This window comes from Ischnura elegans, chromosome 4 (assembly GCF_921293095.1).
Source record: "Ischnura elegans chromosome 4, ioIscEleg1.1, whole genome shotgun sequence".
NCBI classification, from domain to species: Eukaryota; Metazoa; Arthropoda; class Insecta; order Odonata; family Coenagrionidae; genus Ischnura; species Ischnura elegans.
Genome location: NC_060249.1, coordinates 85271155 through 85293472, shown reverse-complemented (window position 1 = coordinate 85293472; position 22318 = coordinate 85271155). Strand labels below are relative to the sequence as shown.

At 36.6% G+C, this 22318-nt stretch overlaps 1 protein-coding gene across 1 annotated transcript in view; it reads left to right on the top strand.

Moving 5' to 3' along the window:
• Positions 1–21790, top strand: part of LOC124157743 — a 119146-nt gene extending 97356 nt beyond the window's left edge. Inside the window, exons 4-6 of the mRNA XM_046532738.1 lie at positions 13208–13341; positions 14311–14608; positions 18290–21790. Of these exons, the coding sequence (XP_046388694.1) occupies positions 13208–13341; positions 14311–14608; positions 18290–18390 (533 nt within the window). The 3' untranslated portion in view covers positions 18391–21790. The remainder of the gene's footprint in view (positions 1–13207; positions 13342–14310; positions 14609–18289) is intronic.
• Positions 21791–22318: the final 528 nt, after the last annotated feature.

The following is a 22318-nucleotide window of genomic DNA, read 5'->3' as shown; positions in this document are numbered from 1 at the left end:
GTGGTGAAAATAAGGGGGTTGCTAAAGAAAGAGGGTGGAAAAAGGAAGTGAAACGGTCGCTACAATATTGAGGTGTGAGAGTGCTTATGTGAGACCTGGATAAAAGGGAAAATATCATAAGGGTGGGGAAGAGGGTTGGAGCATGGTTTTATTTGGCGGCGGAACTAATGCGCGTACGGGGACGATGGGAAAAGCAATAGGACATTTTTTCGCTCAACCCTGCTGTGGGTGGGTGCGAAGGGGGAGCTCTGGAGTGTACACTATAAAGGTGGTGATGATCGTTGGCGAAGATTTAACCCATTATGACCCAATGTTGCTTCTTAGTAACATCAAAAAATTTACAAATTTTCAGCTCTAATCAGGAGGGAATGAAACTGCGTGTTCATTTTTGCTTTAAAAGTTTAATGGCGAAATATGTAGCTGCCACAAAAATTATGATTTAGTAGAAAATGTTTGATTTTCTAAAATGAGAAGACTATAAATTTAATTTCTCCCAGAAGAAGCTTTGGGCTAGAATGGGTTAAGAATCTTAGCGGTTATCCTAGCCCATTGGCCCCTAAAAATAGTCCGCATACTTAATGACAACATGCGTGAAATAAAGAGCGCATATTTCAATTCACATGCCATCTTTACTCTTTAATCCGTCCTCAATTTTCTCATCTTCTTCTCGACCCTAAGGATAGTGGGCGTTGAAATTCCTTTTTTTGTAAGGCAGTCTATATACCCATGTAGCGTATCTTGTCTTCGATATCATCTTATATAGGTATCTTAATCTTACTTGTATCTTTGTCGAACTGTTTTAGCACAGACCTCTACCACTCCTTCCACTTCACTGAAGTAAATAAGTGTATTCCTAGTCTCTCAGATAAATCTTAAGATTCACCGCTGGTTGTAGGTAGCCTGGATTCTTCGATTTCTCGATCGGTTTTCGACTGAAGGTCTAAAATTGGAGTCAAAATGAAGTTTAAGGACCCAATGATGAACTTCACCTTCAAATTTTAATTTCATTATTTGCGTACAATTTATCTATTAGTGTAAGGGAAAATACTAAATTCCACCTATTAATGTAAATTATTAGCCTTACATGGATCAAGACCAAATCTAGAAGACAACCTGTTGGGTGCATTTCAGGGATAATGTTTAAAAACTCATTTACATTGCCTAGAGTTACATTTATTTTTATCCCAAAAAATAAAATGTGATTCCGACCGTAGAACAGTACCAGATAATTTATTTATTCCATTGTAAAGGTGTTATAGGTCGTAAACCTTCTTTTCCTGTTAATTAATATTCTTTCCGATTGTGTCAAATCCATATTTACAGATTTTTTTTGTTCCTCTAAAATTAGAAAGGATCAAAAATTATAAATTATATTGCTATTTACCCATTTTTTCTCGTAATTTTTTCAATTCGTACACTTGAAAATATCATACTTTAATTTTTAATACTGACGATATTGAATTTAATTAAAATAATTTAATATTAATTTTTGTTCTGTACGCTATCTTTGGATGAAGAATTCCAATAAAAATGAAAATTCATTCAATTCTACTTCAAAAGGTCAAAGGTGATTGCGACGATAGAATTCCTTTAATTCTTAGAATATCCCGTTATAATTTTTTTCATGCATCTCACTCTCGTAAAATAAAACATCATGGAGTGAGAATACAACTAGAAACGCGATATATTTTCATAACTATGGGATGAATTCTAGTTCATATATATAATATATAATTAGTACGTAATACGATAGTAATCTAGTAAGAAATTTGTGTTTTTGAGTCCATATTGCTCTCTACGAGTGAACCTTTTCGCACCTGATAGCAATTTTTGAATACATAAATTAATGCTAGTGGTCGGTGACATTTCATGGATCGATTTTCCCTACACAACATTTGTGAGACTTAAAATACGATTTTATTTTTTAATTATTAGATGGTAGCAGAAATCGAAATGGAATAAAAGCCTCTAAATCTAAGTAAAAACTAAGGATCGACCCGTGAGAAGTTATATACCTACTACACAACATTTCCTCTCAGCCGTCATTCGTCAAAGGAGAAAGAGAGAGGGTTGGGGAGCGGAGGGTAGCGGCATTGTTTCGGTTGTCATGGGAACACTGCCTATGGTCGCCGGGCGAAGCGATACCGAAATCAATTTATGAGGCTGCTCTAACCATGCCAAGTTTCCAATTCCTAATTGGAAGACGTCCTGCAGCTGAGATCCATAATATCGAGCAAAGTAGTGATCACAGCCTCGGAATGGGGATAAAGTTAAAATGATCATGAATTGTGCACTGAGGGCACCAATTAGGGTGATAAATATGAATAACGAGGCAATCTCTTACAGCTGAAGCTTATTAATTTAAAATTACTATTAGTAATATTATTTTTGTACCTCGAATCATACACTCCAAAAAATATCAAAGTGATGATTTATTCACACTAATTATAAGAATAGGTTAGCTTGACTAAAATATTACTTTGGATATATAGTGGAAACAATAGATTATTTATGTATCACTTGCGTCTGATTTAATAGCGACACGATTTACATAATTTTACCATACGAAAATTTAAAATTTGACGCATAATTTTATATTTTCAGAACGAAGGAACTTTCACACAGTTAATTGCCATTCAGCTATTTTTGCTTTATCCATATTTTTTGAGGAAATACATAGGTACAATAAATTGGATGTTTATATCTAAATATTTTAGGAGTATTTCTCTGATTTGCAATGCAATGGATACACCTCATCGCATTAACGACAGTTTGCTAAACACTCCATTGATTGCAATTCAATAGATTATCACATATCCTAATGGAAATTACATTAAATACCCAATAAGACAATTTATCAATGAAAGAGTGAAAAAAACTGCTCATTTAATGCTAAACAATCCTGAGAATTTTCCCAATAATTGACCCACACCCACAGAAATCGTATTAATGAATAGCCCAGTTGATTGCTGTGCCCCACGGCAGTTCAGATACAATAGCATGCATACAGAGTTTAAGGTTTATTGAGCAGACATTGCGTAGCGATTCCATGTAAAACAATATTCATATATTGAGAGTTGTTTTTGATTCCTGGTTCCTAACGGATTAATCATACTAATATTGCACAGAATAACCTTTTCAAGCCACGAAAATATATTTATTTCGATTTTAGTCTTCATATTTAATCGCAATTTGCAATTTGATAGCAGTATCAAATTTTTATAAGTAATTAGTCCTCATATTACAATGAAACTTGATATTAAATTCCGAGGTCCAAACGAATTCTCTCGTAATTTATTGCCATATTTGCGGGAATCAACAAATTTAAGATAATTAATTTTTTGTCCTTTGTTATAAATGTATGTTGATAGGAAAGCCTAGTAAGACGGAACAAATTGAGCGCGTTCGAACCTCATTATAAACCCCGCCCAGCAATACTTTCGGTAGCACAAAATGCCGTACGAAATGTAACAGCAATACAGTAAACTTCAGACACCAAAAGGTTCTTTGGATTCAAGATGAAGTGAAACTTTGGAGGAACCCAAAAGCATGCTTGCACGAGTTTTCACTAAATATTTGGAGCGTAATGTAATATACACATTGAAAGCCTTATCAAAACCCGCTTAATATTATTAAAAATGCTAGTAGTGTTACCGTACCAATTGTGTGAAAAGTATAATTTGGAAACATACTCAGGATTTTAACCGCCCTGTTAATTTTTTCTCCTTTAATTGCCTGATGGCGTAATAACCAGTCTATTCTTAAATGGCATATCGGTAGCAATTAATTGCACGGTATAACTGGTTTTATCATATGATACTCGATTGGAGAGTATATATAAGATTGGATATAGGGATTAGCACTTCGAACCTATGATGACGGTTGAATTTAATTGGACCGTCATATCCAATCGCGCTGGTGCCGCATTTTTGCCGTTGATATTTCCAGTAACTCTTTCTCATGGAATTTCATTTGAGTTTATTCAAATAAATGATAAATGGGATGGAATAAAAAATATATTTGAGTTTCCAAGAACTAATTTCAATTTTACTTGTTCACCTGCGATCAAACCAGAGCACATATTTCTATTTTCCTGATTGTTTCATTTTAAGGGCAAATATATTGAGTCGACAATAAATGTGGTCTTTTATTTTATTAAAGCGGATAATGATAGCACTAGATCTATTTATTCTTCTATGTATTTCTATTTGAAACGGTTCTCCTTATACAATACTAACAGGTGCCGCATAATCCATTCAAAGATTTATAATAAGACAACCACAAAAAAGCCCATCTCTAACCATAGCGACATTAATAGCACACAGTTCATTCCACCGAGAGTCTTGCGCAGGTAGGCAGTCGTAGTTGAAGGCATCATTTCCAACACGGCGCAAGTCCACATGGCAGAAATTCAGGATGAGCACTTTTTACATAATATGTATGGAGCTTCTAGAGAACTTAATTGAATATGTTTTCTATGCATGTTTCATAAAATAACATATCTACGAATAAATATTGTAGTGGTGGATGGATATTCAGTGGCTTTTATAGGTGTGCAGAAAAAGTATTTTTTTCCAAACTCGGCTCAATGGATTTCTGATTCTTGGATTTGCGGCTCCAATCGCTAAAACTAAATGATCGATGTAAAGTTATTAATAGGACAGAAACCCTTTCCAGTATTTTCCATTAACAGGTGGATATAATAATTAATCTCTCCTGGTATTGTAACCTTATGAAGCACAATGGCCGAATATGGGTAAAGACTTGTGCTGTCGCAATATGGGCAAAGAATTGTCCTATCGCTGTGCATTTTTGCTCAGCGGTAGAGACGAGCTTCATAAAAAACCCTGATAGGTCGACTTTACTATAGTGTCAACATTTTCGAATACACGACTTTTTTCTTCCCCGGCCATTTCTGAAGTTAATCTTTGACTGTACCAAGTGATTGCATTCGCCTGCTGGTTTCGATAGGTCACGTAGAGCTAACCCCAGACTTAGCCATAGGCGGGTGAACTTCACACATTCAGTGTAGAGAAGTCTCGTTTCTTTCCCCGGAGCCTGCTTTCACCAACACATTAGGTACCACGCTTCCTAAAAATTTAAGTGAGGATAGATAAATTCCATATATTGTAAATATTAAGTCGATGGAATTGAATCTGGGCAAGTATCGTGGAGCCCTATTTGATTTGTAATCCATCACTGATCACACACCGCAGCAAGCTTTGAGACTTCTCTAAGAACAACTATATTGAATGTTTGTTGAGTTTTTATCCTTCACAGAATTTTTTAATTTAAGAAAATGTTAATATAAATGTATGCCCTGAGTGACCTTGATGTGACCCAGAGCATTTTTGTCCGTTTTTTCACCGACCTAGTTTTAAAAATTCTGGCTGAGGAAAAATGACTAGAAGTGTACGAATAAAAATGTTAGCTTTAGTCAACTGGGTAGTAAATATTAAGGCGATGGGCTCTAACCTGGACAAGTATCATGCAGCGCTATCTGAATTATAATCCATCGCTGATCTCATAGCGCACCGCACTTTCAGCCCTCACCTTCAACAGCTGTATTGAACGTTTAAATAATTCTTATCAAGTAGAGAACCTGTTTATTTACGGATTTTTTAATGTAGGAACACGAAAATATAAATATATATCATTAGTGACACTCATGTGGCCCACAGCAACAGTGTCCGCTTTTCCACCGAAATGGTTTTAAAAATTCCGACTGAGGGAAAAAGAATGGACGTGGACGAATGAAAATGTTATTTTTAGCCAACTCGTGTAAGTAGAAACTCGTGTTGGAGCGAGAGACATTTCTCCCGAAAAATGTAACGTCCACACCAGCGCGAGGTGAAATAGCTCTCCCCTTATTCACGATCCATATACTCCTCTCCAAAATTTGAATGGACGGCTGTAATTTCATTGAGATGAAATATTGCCTTTTTTTTTTAGTAAAAAGAGAGTGATATTTCTTTGAAAATTATATTGTTTAATTTTATTTCCCATCATCTTAGAGAATCCATCGATGAGAATGCAAGCTGGATGTGCCTTTCTCATTTTAAATGTCAAATTATAGAAGAATGCCTAAGATTAACATAATAGCTGAATTATATATTGTTATATTCTACTCCAACTATTTCTGCGAAAAATACTGCCAAACCCATTGTTGATTTAAAATTTTATTATAATAATATAATCCCATAAACCGTGAAAATTTCTTCACTAATCTTAATGGGTGGGAAAGTAATTTTCACTGAAAAATAGTAAAAAAAAAATTAACCTTTAATATCTATGAATTAGAAATTTAAGACTCTAATCTCCTTTTTTACACTCGTATATTATAGTAAAACTCTAAAAGCACAATATATATATCCAACTTTCATGCATAAAATCATGTATTGACCTTCGGTGTCATGCATAGGTCCACCTTCTATACAGTTAGAAATTTGAGGAGATATAGCTGCGAAATATCCATCATAAAGACTCCTGTTGATGAAAATAAATGGCTGAAACTGATATGATGCTGGTATGATGAATGATAAATGCTTAAAAGCCCGTGGAATGTTTCTACTTTTGTCACAATGTCGTCATTTCATCCAGATTCCTCATCGGAGAACTTATGTCATCGATGAAAAAATATCACGTTCTAAATTATTAGTGCCATTCTTCATACCAATATTTTTTGGCTTTTAGACTATAATTTCGTTTTTTCAATAAAGAAGAATGTGGAACTTTCTCATGATAAAAACTTAACGCTCTTCACTTCTATTGGAATTGAAAAAGGAAAACTACAACATCAATGATTTCAAATGATCGTGTTTTCTTAACGCTTATTCGTTAGCTGATAGCTATTGACCACATTAAAATTTAATATTAATTTTCGGAAAATGCTATTTTATATTTTTATCGAAAATACCGATTTAAATTCCCTATTTTAATACGTTTGAAGTAAAGAGGGCTATGAAGAAGTATTACCAAAATAACATCGTATTGAAAATTTGTTTACTTCTTTTAGCATTTAAATGTATTTTTCTATGAGCCTGTAATTTGCATATTTCAATCAAGAAGACGAAGAAAAAAATGAGGTTCCGTTCCCACTGTACGTACAAATCCAAGTTAGGCCGGACCTCATCAAACTTGAGTCTTGGTCTCAGGAATCGCCTCCGTCTATCCAATCTGAGGTGGGTGGCGCCAAACAGCATAGCTGACCGCAAACTCCTCCCCCTCCCGAAATAGTGGCGCCCACTCCCCAGGGGCCGAGCACATCCCCCGCTTTCACTCATTGCCCCTTCCCCTTCAATTATTTAAACCCTCAACTCCCTCCCACCCTTCCCCATTCCCCCAACCACCCTCCCCTAGCCCTATGCTCTATTTCCTCATCACTTATTTCGTATCGGATCTCCTCTACTCTCCGACGCATCTCCCATCGGCCCCACGACTCCTTTTTCCTGGTCAAAAGGGCAAATCCTTACGCTCTCACCATCGTTTCATACCAGTATCGATTCTTTTCATCAATCACCAAATTCTTGTGCCCGCGACATTCACAGTAAATGGGCTTTTTATACAATTTTATATCAATCTTCATCAAAATCTTCTTCAAAATCTTCAACAAAAAGAAGACTAAGATATTAGTTTGCAGCAAAAGAGAGGAGGCTAAAACAAACATCAACCTAGGAAAGCATAAGCTTGAAGAGGTGAACGAGTTTTCTTACCTGGGAAGCCGAATTACCAGCGATGGACGGATCAAGAAAGAAATACACCGTAGAATAGCGCAGGCGAAGAGGGCTTTTTACAAAAAGAAGAATCTTCTTACAGCTTACCAGCATACCAGCATAGAAGTAAGGAAACAATTCTTTCAGATGCTACATATGGAGTATGGGTCTCTATGGAAGCGAGGCTTGGACGTTGACAGCAGCAGAGAAGTCAAGAGTGGAAGCATTCGAAATGTGGTGCTACCGAAGAATGATGAAGATAAAATGGATTGACCGTGTGAGTAACGAGGAAGTGCTAAGAAGAGTGGGAGAAAAGAGAAACCTCCTAAAAACCTTATGCAGAAGAAGGGACAACTTACAATAGTTGACCAAATTTTGAGGCACGATTGCCTGATGAAGACAATCGTTGAAGGACTAGTGGAAGGGAAAAAGGGCAAGGGACGGCCCCGAATGAGTTATATAGGACAGGTAATAAAGGATGTAAAAGAGAAGAAATATGTAGCTATGAAGAGATTAGTGGATAGGAGAGAGCTGCGTCAAACCAATCTTAGGATTGTTGGCTATGATGATGATGATACAATTTCACTCTATATTCGATTGTGATATCTTTTGAAAGATAAAAACGAACACATTTTTCCTAGTTTCGAACCGTATTCTACTTCTCGTGCTGTTTGCAGCTTAATATGGACGGCCTAAACCCTTTTCAGATAAGGTGATGGCGTCGTAAACTCATTCCGAGCGAGATATTGCCTCTAACATATTTCTCGGCCTTGTTCATGAACTTCGCGTGGTTTGTTATGTTTTACAAACTAGTGATTTTTTCCTTTCTTTAATATAAAGTTCTCCCTGAATAAAAGGCTACATGAACCTGAGAAGTAATTACGTCACTGAGTCATGACAAGTGGGCGGTGAGTTCTAAATTTTCTTTCTTCAATGTTTCGAGAGAATGGCAGAATGGGAAAGGTTTGTTTTCGCCGATATTTATCTCTCGCTTCCATCAACAGAATTCTTTCAATGAACTACGATACCGTGTATTAGTCAACTATAAAATCCCTGAAAGAATGATATACAATGTCGTATATTCTCGGGATATTACACCCTTTTTATGTTCTGATTGTTACCACTGGCTGTACATTCCTAGCAAAAGCTAAAGACGCGGAGTTTCGCAGATTTAATAAGTGAAAGTCTATTATCAAAGAACCGGTTGTCATGGTTAGCTTTTAATGTTTTTTTTCAAGTATATAGCTAAGACGGGATAAGTCAAATTGAGTTCCCGTGCAAGAGTCCTAAGGTAGAAGTGTATTTATGTTGAAGTGATTTAATTGAATTGATTTGTAAATGAGTGATATGCAGCAGTATTATCATAAAAAGAAATCATAAGCCCTTCATTGGATATGTAAATAACTCGGAGAGCATGTAGTCAGGGTCGTTTGTTTGGATAAAAATTGTTTTGCCATTTATCCTTCTCACCACCTCTCCGCAAGCCCCTTTAAAAGCCTAAACAATTATAACCTCTCCTTTCCTGACTATACCGCTCTTCCTCTCACGTCTCTACCTATCCTCCATAACACTAATCTCCTTTAAGCGAACAAGGAATTATCAATTACCAGTTCACCCCACGGAAAATGAACAGTTGCAATGAATGAATATTCTAAATGCTTTAAAAATATAAATTCGTGGATGTATATGAGGCACATATCATCTCATTAACTTTTCTGGTCCGTTTTGTTATTAAAGCATATTTTTCAAAATAATTTTTAGGAAAAAAGAAATAGTTTACTGGATGGATTCCCTCTAAATGTTCTAATTTTATTGTTTAAATTAAAAATTCACTGGTTTTAATATTATCCATGTTCTATGAAAGAGATGATTCTTATAAAATTTTCGATATGTTATATCTCTTGAAATAATGTATAATCCCTTGAGCCCTTGTATAATCGCAGTGCATTGTGATGTCGAGCTGAACTTGTTGGATCTGAAGCTAGCACTAGGCCTGTCGAGTTAGCCTTGACGTTGGATCGCAAAGGGTTAAGTCTCATAGGACTGAAATATACATTTCTAACCTGATAAATCTTTTCTTTTCACCCCATATTACAGTTATATTGTGATGAAAAAAAGATTGATGTGGACCTATATTGAATTTGATGAACTTTATCATAAATAAATGATTATTAAATTAAAATCAATATTATTAGTTATCTTACCGAAGTGGAAACCAAAATACTGCCGTTCAAGTTCAGCACAGGTTTTATAACTGACATGGGAGGCATCGGATATCCTCTGCTTAAATATTTACTCGAGATTCCTTAATTTTTATTTTTCCTCAACCCCATGCCTACGTAACTCAGGTTTTCTTTCCCTCAGGATGCTATAATAACTTTCGTATCCTTCCTCCAGTCCGAGTTCCCTTTATTCACGAATTTCTTTCACGCCTCTTTCCCATACCGTCAAAGTCCATCCGTACCTCTCACTCTCTCACCTATTGAGGCAATGAGTCAATGGAATGAGACGGGTGAGGTCAGGGGAGAGGGCAACATAAAGGCATCATACGGCTTCCTTTCCTTCATTACATTTGCCAAAATGAGCAAATAAAATGAGTAAAGTTAATATGTACCAGATCTTATATTTGGACTGTGACTAATAATGTTTATGTTAGAAATTTTGAGGCACCAAAATTGATAAAAGTGTTATTTGACTAATATGCATTTTGTTAACCAAGCTGGAACGGCGTTTCGGCGCGTTCCAGCACCGTGAGACAACTGACTTCATCATTTCGGAACAAAAAGGAAATGCAAGAATCTCTCACTAGAAATCAACTGTAACCTAAAGAAATTGATATAGATTGTAATAATTGAGTACCATATACATGTTTTTGTCATGTATTATGTAAATATTTTTTCCTTTACTTAACTATATCTGTCGAAAAAAGCACCTCCTGACGAGCTCAGGAGGTGCTTGCTTGGTCAGGAGGACCTATATTTTTAACGGTTGTAATTTCCATGTAATGGAATAGCACAATTTAACTCATTTGCTAAATTGTAAAATTTACCTAAAAATTTTGTGCGAAGATTTGTTAAGATTATTATGATTTTTGTGAGTAATTGTATTATGAATAAATATCCTAATTTGACAAGACCAAATTTAAATGAATGAGATAAATCGTTATTGATATAATTTGCACAATATAGCTATGGAGTTGATGATGCAAGCTAAATACCAAATTAATTCTATTGATGATTAGTTTTATTCCATGGGATCTATAAGGTTTAATTCCTCCAAAATCTATTCCCGAAATATTAGTCTTTTCTGTCCCGTTCTATATGCTTCTTTCATCACACCCTTTCTTATCTTTCCTCCAGCCCGAGTTACCTTATTCACGAGTTTCTTTCACGCCTCATTCCCATCGCGTCAAAGCCTCTCCGCTCCTCACTCTCTCGCTCTCTCTGTGGAGGCTATGAGTCAATGGAATGGGGAGAGGGTGAGGTGAGGGAAGGTCAGCCATAAAGCCCGCCCTAATTGCTTCCCCGGTGTCGCACGGATCCGCTGCTCGGCCGCTGCCATGGGCGGGGAAGGGGAAGGGTGAGCTTCGGACCATTTAGTGGTGCTCTGGAAAAGCGCTCGCTCTCTCTTTCTGAATTTGAGATCACGGATTAATTTCGCCAATCGAGCGTCCTTCATCTTTCTTTCAATTTCGACCTCCTCTCCTCCCACTCCACCCTCTTCTACCCGTCCACGCGCACACTCACACGAGCGAATCCAAGTGTATAACGATGGAAGAGGGGAGGAAAGGGAATATTTTCTGCCTTTAAATCCAATGGAGAATGTTTTGCCGATTATAGTGATTTAAAATGTAAAAAGAACGATAAATTTTCATTTTTAAAAGGGCTGATTTTGATTGGTTTAAGAGTATCTGAAAAATGCTTTTCCCCGCGTTTCAAGAATCAATAATAAAGTTAAATGTAGAGGGTGTTGGGTAGATAGACTAAACCTTTTAGATAAATTCAAGAGCAGTGCCTTCTCTGACGAAGTTAACAATGTCTTACGAACGCCATCACACTACGGTAGATCAGATCATGTAAATAAAATAAGAGAGATAGACTGTAGAACAGACAGATTCAGAATGTCTTTTTTTCCACGATCAATAAGAGATTATAACGGCAGCGTTAGAACTCTCAAATAGATTGCATGACTTTGTAGTCTAGCCTACTAACTTATGTATACTTTAATGCATGTTTCCGAATTTTATTATTATTTCTAACAGCATGTGGTAGTATAATTTTTAATTATGCGTGACGTTTTTTGGACCGTGTGGTGTGCATGTGGGAATTCAATTGCATGCTGGTGATTGATCACCCCCTGCCAAACACCCTAGAGGTGGATCGCAGGGTTTTATATAGATGTTGATTAAAATTTTGATACAGAGCGTCAGTTACCTACGGGTAGGGTGTGAATTCATTGTGTGCATGACGGGCATGCATATCGATGGCTAAGTTATAACAACACCTACCTCAAAAATAGCAACTTTTCAGGAGAGGAAAAAAAACGATTTATTTTTTTAATTTTATGTAATTTTAACTGAAATTAAAAACCAAAAATACATACAACTAAAAAAGAAGCATACATTTGCAAACAAAGAGTTATTTTTTGATAGAATTTTATTGTTTATTAATAGTATTAGCAGCATTAATTCAGGCAAGACAAATTTTGAGACACGCGTTGTTAGATCTTAGCCATCGATATGTCACTACAGCAAAATAAAAATAAAAGCCATAATGAAATCCAGTTGTACCCAAATGAGAGTATGTAGACACAGCTCTGGTCGTATATTTCATATCAAAACCGATGAAACGGAAGTTACTTTATTTGTGGTCAGGTCAGGTTGAATCCAACTTGGTTTCAGAGGTGAGTAGGTAATATCAAACAATTTTTTGGCACTATGAAATCGAAATATCACAGTAAATGATCACTAACTCATGACTGCAGTATATCTGGAAAGGGCTAAAATGCGTAGACCATGGCCTTAAAACGGAATTTCTAATAAGTAAAAATATAAGCAAAAATAATAACAATAAGTAAAAAAGTGTAAAGTTCAAAATTTGACCCAAAGAGAAAGTTAAAGTGTTACTTTAACTAAATAACGCCCAAGTTTTTGTTCCCCATACCTTAACACGTTATTATGAGTTCGACATGGAAAATATCTATCAACGTGGTCAACCTATCAAATTGGTCCAGAAAATTGCCGGCCTCGGTGGCTGCGGGGTAACGTCCTCGCGTACCAAACAAGAGGTTGCGGGTTCGAGTCCCGCTAGGATAGGTTTCTTCGGTCCAGGGCATGGTTGTTTATGAAAATCTATGATTATTTGTGCATTTAAAATAAATAAGATTCTTTGCACGTTAAGAAAGAGATGTTTGTTGTTATTACAATTGGTTCACAGAAAAATAAGCTTACCCTTTAGCCGTTCATTCCTATTTCATCTTGCCATTCTTCTCCACAGGTCCACCGCGGATCGATCCAATAGTCGAAGGATTCCAATCCTCATACTCCGTCGGGGACACAATCTCTGGGAACTGCACTTCTTCTAAATCCAACCCAATGTCCTCGCTTGCGTGGTTCATCAACGGACAGCAGGTAACGAGTGATTGACGTTCGATGATTACTACGTATCTGAAAAATAGAAAACATATATTTTTGTCAGGAACATCACAGCAATTTAGCATAAGTCCTTAATTTGATTTTTAAAAAGCGAATTCTATTCCAGCTGAAATTCGAGATTAAATTCACTTAAAATAATAATAAGCTCTCGCAATAAACATGCAATTATTAAAATTAAGAAAGTAATTCATTTTCTGAAATATGAACATTTTTAAATTTTATGGAAAAAAAGCGTTTTTAACTCCTGTATGTCGTTAACGAGGCCACGGCTATTGATAATATTACTTATAGAATGACCTATTGTTTTTCTATGTTGAATGGAAAATTTATTTCAATTAAAATCTGACAAATCCTAAAAACGGTCTTGCCTCGTATAGTTTACAATACGTTTTAGTGAACTATAATTGAGCTATATTAATCAATGCTTGAAACAACTTAATTGAGCCTGCTTCATAATGGTCATGTAAACTGCTTACAAACTATGGCATAAATTATGAGAAAGTAAACTTTACAAATTTCTGAATTAAGGGTTAAAACCAGGCTCTCAAATTGATATTTAAGATGGACCTAAAGGTTAAATGATTAAGTTTTTTAAGGCGAGTAAATTTTAAACGCCTTGAAAGTGTCGGAAATGCTTGCTCCCTCCTAATTAATTCTGAATCGACTGGCAGTAAATTAAAAGTTACTGGTATTTATTGATATGTTAGAATTTCTGCAGATAAAGCCTGAAAAATCCACTCAGCCAGCTGATTGACCTGAAATTTTAAAATCAATGTCTCGAAGGTTTACAAAGCTTAAACGCCTTGAGAGTGTCGTCAATATAATAAGTAGATTTCTTACGAAAAATGATTATTCATTCCTAATTAATCCTGAATCAGTAAACCAAAAGTCTTCCTCACAACCCTCTTAATCAGCTGATTTCAATCCTGACGTCTCCATTTTCAGGCGGATCGCTTCTCACTCGTCTACTACTCTCCCTGGCCCGATGAACTCGGCCTCCTCACTTCCCGCCTTGGCCTGCACTTCCGCGTGGAGGCTTCGCACTTCAAGGTGGCGCCCGCCTCCTCCTCGCACCCGGGTGCCAAGCGGGTGTTGGAGCTGCGTTGCCGCGCCGAGTTCCGTGGGCGGCCGCGACAGCGCGTCATCCGAGCCATCCTGTACGCGCCGCCCTCCCTCGAGGACCAGCGCCCCGCCAAGCACGAGGGCGTCCGGGGAGCGGCCTCACATGTCGCCGCGACGCCGGGTGAGAATCTGGGAGATGCGGTGCACTTGTTTTTCACAATAAGGGAAGCTCATTTAGAACAGAATCTAATCGTTTATAACGTTTTAAACGTTTATACACCACCCATTAGATACGCATAGCCATCAATCAAATGAGATTATTTTTGGATGGAAGAAAAACAGTAAATCTATTAATAAGTTTTCTTCTCGGCAAATTAAAATAGCAATTTTTCACAATGCATGTGATAAATAAATGAGGAGAAAGCACACCAGATATTGTGATTCAAACTTCTGCAAAAGCTTCACTCGAGTCGCAATGCGCTGAAGTGTGCTCCAATATAGGTATACTAGTGGCCAGACGGTAGACGAGTGCCTAGATAGGTACTGTGTGCATGTGGTTGACTTGGAAGGAGCAGAGTCCCCGTTAACGTTCGTCAACTTCCGACGAACGGACGATTTCCTTAGGATATTAAACTATCTAAAACGAAGAAATGAGTTTTACGACCGTACGTTATTAAAATTTATCCATCTCAACGAAAAATTCGCTATAAGTTTACTGCACTAATTCGTATAAACAAACCGGTAGCGAGAACAGGTCTAAATTTGTCATGCGAACCACTAAGACATGCACCCATTCAGAAAAAAATTCTTTGCTCATCAAAGCGCCATTTCTGTATGAAGTGACGAAGTGTTCACGTAACTCTCGCATGTAGGTGTGTATTTTATTCATTTATTTAACTATACTTAACTTCACCAACCTAAAAAAGCACATTAAATACCTTTACAACGGAGAATTCTAACGGACAAAAACGTTGGACGATTAAAAATTCCCAAGCCCTGTGTATGGAAACTTACCCTGGTGGGACTCAAACTCACGACCTTCGGTTTGACAGGCGGCGAGGACTTCATCCCGCCGCCACCGAGGAGGCTAGAGGTGAAGAAGTATCCTGATGAACCCAGCGTGTGAAGGATATTTTTGCTCGGGTGCTTGGAGTGCTCGTAAGCTGCCTGAGCATTTTAATTTATCCTTTTGTATGAATGATTATGACGGTGTGTACTCTCACGAAGTGTTTCAAGAAGAAGATTTGTTTTTGATAGGTGATGATAGATCTCACCCTAGACTTAGCCGTACGCGTGTGAATATCACTCGTTCTTACGAGGGGGAGGGAGCAGTTCCTTTCCTTGGACCATTTCGCTCTTCCGTGGATTTTGTTTCCTAATTTCCTAATGAATGCATAAAATCAGATAAACTTTCTCATTATTTTGCAATTTAAATTGAATCTCAATTAAAACCACGAAAACGTAAGGTTTTCCCATTTTGCATTAGACTATAGATTTTTCAAGGCTATTATTACACACCTTGGACATGACGCGTATCACGACACGTTGTAGACACGCTTCTGCTGACAAATACATAGGTAAACAACGGTATTCTCAAATCCACCTGTATTTGTCGAGGTAATCAGGCACGTATGGAGGCATTCAAGTAATCACCTCAATTCGTCGGGAGGCAATTATCCACTCCTCTGGATTCATTCATTCGCTCCTTTGGGTAGGCGTTACTTGTCAGAGTAATTCCTAGGTACTGGAGTGCCGGTATCATAATCCAATTACATAACCGCGTAAAAGAATACCACCTGGGTAATGAAATACCTCGGAAGGCGTTAACCTCGGAAAGCAATATCAGCTATTTATCCTTCAGCTATATAAAAAAACAGGGATAAATGTTAAATTACTTCATGCATATAAAGTTACTCATTCAAATTGATCATATAAACACATCTTTTGATTTTTATCACCAATTTCCTGAATAAATCTCTGAAAAAATATGTCATCGAATACTTCATACTGTGAATTTATATTTATGGACGGAGCATTGGATTATTTTTTTATTGCAAATATAAGCTATGCTAACATTTTTTTATGGAATAACACATTTTTTAAATATTAGACATTGTATTTGACGCCAAAATAACGAAAAAAAAACGTTACTTTGACGTCGTTTATCGCCAACATCAGCTGTAAGTACTAAAAAGAGGAATTTATCTGAAAGACAACACATCTCCATTTCTTGTCCTTAATGTTCTGCAAAAGGCAATTCCCCAGAAAAAGTCTGAATGTAAAATATGGGATATTAAACCAATCTGAGGCGATGCTTTCCCCTGAGGAGGGGTGCTGACTGCCTACCTTGGTTCCCACTGTTCCCATCTGGGATTTTTCTTCCTCATAGGAAAATCTCCTCGGGATGGTGGTAAATTAATTGCGTATGCTTGGTTTCGCTATTTAGTGGGCCCTTTTCGCTCTGTAGCGTTGAGGTGTTTTTCCCCGTCCCCTCCCTTCCGCTCCTATCCCCTCCCAGAGGCGTCGGCGGGATCCCATCGCGACGGCGCCTCTATCCTTTTTCCTTCCTCTCCAGTCCCTCCCCGGGTGACCGGGCGTATAAGCCACGGGCTTGGTTCCTGGCCCCGGTGTGTTGTAACCTCTAAGGGATCATTCTCTGCCTACCTTGGTGAAGAGCATCGCTGAGGGCTGTAAATATTTCTAAGAGAGATAATTAATATTGGCCATATCGCACTGAAATATTTCACTAAAATAGAAATAAAGGTTGAGCCTTGCATTCATAAAAAGACTTTTTTCTTCTTGATATTGAGGGAAATACAATTAAAGGTAATCTTTTCCCCCAGTTTGATGACGTACTCCCATGAAAATTCATATTCAAAAATAAATATATTACGTTATATCTACCAATATTGTTGAATTTAAGCGGTAATATTTACCCCATTCTCGTTGAATATAAATAGTAACTTTTATTCTTTATTTAAATAGTATTCTTTATTTAAATAGTAACTTATATTATATGGTCATTTATCCCATTTATGAAAAAATAAGTTACACCACTGAAAATTCTAATGAATGTTGCTACTTCTCTGAATTAGCCCTCAAACCTCTTTTCCAAGAAAAGTCATTACAGTCCTATTCTCGATCCTTCCCATAGTCCACTTAAAACTCACCAGTCACCATTTGGCCGACGGTAGTGATAGCCAGTGCCTAAAGTATTCCAGAAATTGAGTCATCATGTTTTTGGGCGCATAAATATAATTTGTGCCTCCCTCTCCTGGTCAAGAACGTCTCAGCTACGTGCTCAACTGAGCTGTTCTCCATCAAAGACTCTTAATTCATAATTATTCTTGAAATTATACTTAGGCTATCTAAGGTAATGCAAATGAAAATAAATATCCTTTGTTAACCATGAGAAACGAAAAAGGACTTTGGAATATTGACTAGCTATCCTACCAAGATTGTTGATAAACGTAACCTTTTCAATCTTGCTTGGAACAATGCGACGGATATGAATCAAATTCATTGTCAATTTTAAACTATTTCAATCGGCCTGGTCGCGGGTTCGAATCCCGCCAGGAAAGATTTCCCCTTCAAGGACATGGATGTATGTGATTATCTCTTGCCAATTGTTAAACCTCCCGATGTAAAGACCTAAGTGTGCGGTTTTCGGAGGTAATTGAAATAAAAAAATTAGTAAATAATCATATCATAATGGATATATACAGTATTATTATTATAACAACATAATTAAAATTATGTGGAATGGTGTTCAAATCGTCATAAATTAGTTTAAATCATTGTACCGGGAATATCCAAATGATTTCTCAATCCTAAGAATGTCTTCTTCTCTGTTTTGTTTCAGGGGCTGTCTTTGCTGTCCTAGCCGTTACGGAAGTGATGAGCAGAGCAATATCTATTAGCGTTCGTGGAATTTTATCCAGTTTGCTCGTGAACAATTCCTGACATTGAAATGTTATAGGTATGTGATTTTAGTGCGCCGTATAAACTAGATTCCAAATCACTTGTGGAAGTGTCGCCATGACATTTTTCAGAATCGAATCAAAATGGAACAAAGGGGTGGAAACAAAAATGGTTGCATTATTCTGAAACTTAAATAGGGCATTAAAGAGACGAGCAAAAGAGGAAATCGTTACTCTCTTTGTGGGATTTAGAGCAAGGAATTCCTCGTTTGCTAATTTACCAATGCCCCTCCAGGGAGACGAGGCATAGCCTTTCAGAATAATTGCATAGTTTGCTCAAGAACTCTCAATACTTGCCATACTGAAGATACACCCCCGCAGGTTACCTACCCTACATTACAGTTGATGCTCAATAGATTTGAATAGTGGCACTTTGCCATAACTCTGCACTCAGCGGAAAAGGCTCATTTTTCTAGAGCTATTTCGTTTCAGAGGAAAAACTGGATGGTTTGAATAGTCTACTTTCAAAGTGAACTAGTAGTGATCAATGTGAATGCAGTCCATCTGGAGTACGGGAGTAAAAGGCAATAGTTGAAGTATTTGAACTTCGGAACTTAGTCACAGTCATGACGAAATTTTAACCCGCTAAAGTTGTCACCAAACTCTTACGTTTATTTTCCGACCTAGGTTTTGAGTGCACAGCAATGCTTTTTTAAGGTGACCAAGGCTTATATTGTGGAATGTAATGTGTTAATTTTGTAAGGTTACCCTGAAAATTGATTACTGCGCAGTCGAAACTGGGATCGGAAATAAGGATGGATACACAAAATATTTTTCGTCATTTCTCATGCGGGAATACTGTCTCAACTGTCTGAATGGTTGGACTAAGTAGGCTGTTCATACTGAGCCTGTGAGTAGAAGGACACTCCGAGCACTTCCCGTATCAATACGGAGTTTCTTCCAAACGAGAGGCCCTGTCTCATTTTGATGGCGGCATTGTGATTTTTGAGTTTTTTCCACGTGGAAATTCATATCAAATTGGTGGGTGTTGGACCCGAAAATGTGCTGACTCCACACCGTGGGTGAAATTGGTGGATATTTTTGGAGGGAAAAAGTGTTCTAGAAGAAGACTTATCTTTCTTGTTCCTCCGTGAGTCACCGATCTGGATAATTGGTGGATTGCAACGGAAATATTTCCTCGGGAAAGTTGGTGAAAATGACGTACGAGAGATTTATTTATACGTTTTATGGTACCACTTATAAAACCAAACATTTTAGTTCACACAATGCAAACTGAAAAGTTTGCCGTTGGGCATATCGAGGTTTACCCTCCTAGCTATGTATTCTATGTCCGTATCTACTTCACTACAAATGGGACATTGCTTTGACAAAAATCGGAGCAAACGTGGAATAGCACATTGCAAATAATCAATATGAATCTTTATCGTATCAATATATGGTGAATGACCACGGCACTATTTTTATTAAATAGCCATAAAATAGCAAAATAAAAAAGATATCTTTATAATATATTTGAAATTCAACTTATGTGGTAAAATACGAATCATAAATCTTGCCATCACGTGAATAATATATGCTCATAAAATGGACAGAAAACAGCAAAGAATGTGATAATTTATTAGTGAAATAGCCTATATGTAATGGAATAACTGTTTTTAACACTTATTTTTGCAGGAATTGTACCACTATGATTCCAGTAACTGTATTATCTACTATGTTAATAGTTTATTCTTAGTTTCCAGGAAATCTAAAAATGAATTGAGATAGGATAATGTTCCTAAGGTGGATGGGCTATTACTGAACTAATCGTCATAATCGAGAATCTATGTAACATTTTGAACGATGTAGATCAAATGTATATCAGTTAACATATTTAATTTCCGCAAATTGGACAAGAAATTCAACGAAAGTCCTCGTTTTGGAAATTTCAATTAAATGTCAAGTTTCACAGAACTATGAGGAGTAATTATTCCTAAGCAATGCATATTACAATTAAATTGCTAGTTATTAATGAAAATGAAGACTAAAATTGAAACAAATATCCAGAAATGGTTATTCTTCGTGAAATTAATACGATAAATCCGTTAACTAGGAGGAATCAGAATCATTTGTCAGTATATGAATACCTACTGTTTTACATGGAATCGCAACGCAATCTCTAATCCAAAAACCCTAAACACTGTATGCATACTATTGTATCTGAACTACGGTGGGGCACAGTTATTAACTGGGCTATTTTTTTAAATCCAATATCTGTGGGTTCGTCTCAATTATTCGAAAAACTCAGTTTTTTTAGCATCTATTTTATTATGGCCCAAATCGCAAGATAGATTATGTTGTAGTTTTAATCGTTAATTTTCAAGTAAGATACGTTGAAGAAGTAGCAAAAGGCGTGGTAAAACCTCAACATTTTCTAATTTTATTGCTCACGTGTGGTTTTCCTGTCCTCAACCAATTCGATTGCTTTTTTTAAATACTTAACTTTGCCCTGTACGCAAATAATGGACAATGAATAGCATATTTCGGAAATGAAAAAAATAGAGAACCAGTGCATTGTATCAGAGTTAAGAAAAGTTGTATCTCATTCTCATGTATGATGATATGTGACCTATCTCTTGACGTTATGATTTCATATTGCACTCTGTAAAAAATAAAAGCACTGACGTTTATCCGAAATCATTAAGGAGCATTTACGAGGTGAATAACAATAAGGCTCTTTTTTACACCCAATAGCTAACAATATTACCAATCCGTTACAGAGATTAAGTTAAATTCTACTCAACTTGTAAATAAAGCAATTTAATATCGTCTAGCTGTCATAATCTAAGAAAATGTATTAAAGGATTGGTATATAATGAGGTTTTTAAACAGAGCCTGCAAATTCCTCCCGCCCAACTCCTCAGCTGTTTCAAGGAACGATAAAATATTTCTGATGGTCCGAGAGCGTTTACCATTTAACCACATTCACATTCTTTCACACTGATGTTTTAATGAAAATTAACTGTGATTAATTTAAAATTCAAGGTTTGATAATTATTTAATCGATTCAACCTCACCCTGGTTGGCTATACAAATGCTTCTCCTGGAAAATGACTTTTTTTGGAAGTTTTATGGTTAACTTTGCCACCTGGAGTCTGACTTTGGAGTTTGAGACTTATATTCCCTTTTTTTGATGTTCTATCAGCTGTAATTTTTATCCACAGGGAAAATTTGATGTACCATTATGAATATCAATACATGAATTTTCAGAGTGGTGAGTATTCAATTAATGAATGTTGCCAATATCATTTTGCCATTTTCAAGTGTCTGTCTTACCCAAATGCCCTCAGATATTATTTCGCTTGTTCCACATTTCAACCCTCCATGTTAAAAGCATGTAATTCTTGAGTAAACCAATGCGAATAAATGGTTCGGATATTGGTTTTTATATTTAGTCATTATAACTGAATTAAAAGTTTTATGTTGAGATTGTTTTAATAGATGGTCAGAAAAATTTAGATAAATGGAACCAGAAATTTCATCCAAAGGCTAAATCATGGATATAAAGAGTGCTTTAACTGGCACATTGGGGTATTATCCCAATTTTAATAGTTTTTGTCGCAGTAAAAGTTGCCTAGAAAGGTATTAACTGGTCCATTCGTATGTACCTAGTGCAGTGGTGGATTCAGGGTAGGAAAAAGGGGGGCCTAAGTGGGAGTTATCTCCCAGCAATAGTGGGGGTCCGAAGAAAATTGTCATTCTATCAAGTGTGAATTGGATACCCAAGGGGAGGCTATAGCCCCCTTAGCCTCCCCCATAGATCCGCCACTGACCTAGTGCATACATCTTCGCCCTCTCATATGCTCTCTGCATGAATAAACATATTATGAGGAATTGTAATATATGAACCTCAATCAAATATTTGATATTAAATTCCACTTAAATTTTGTGTACCTTGAATAATAATCATT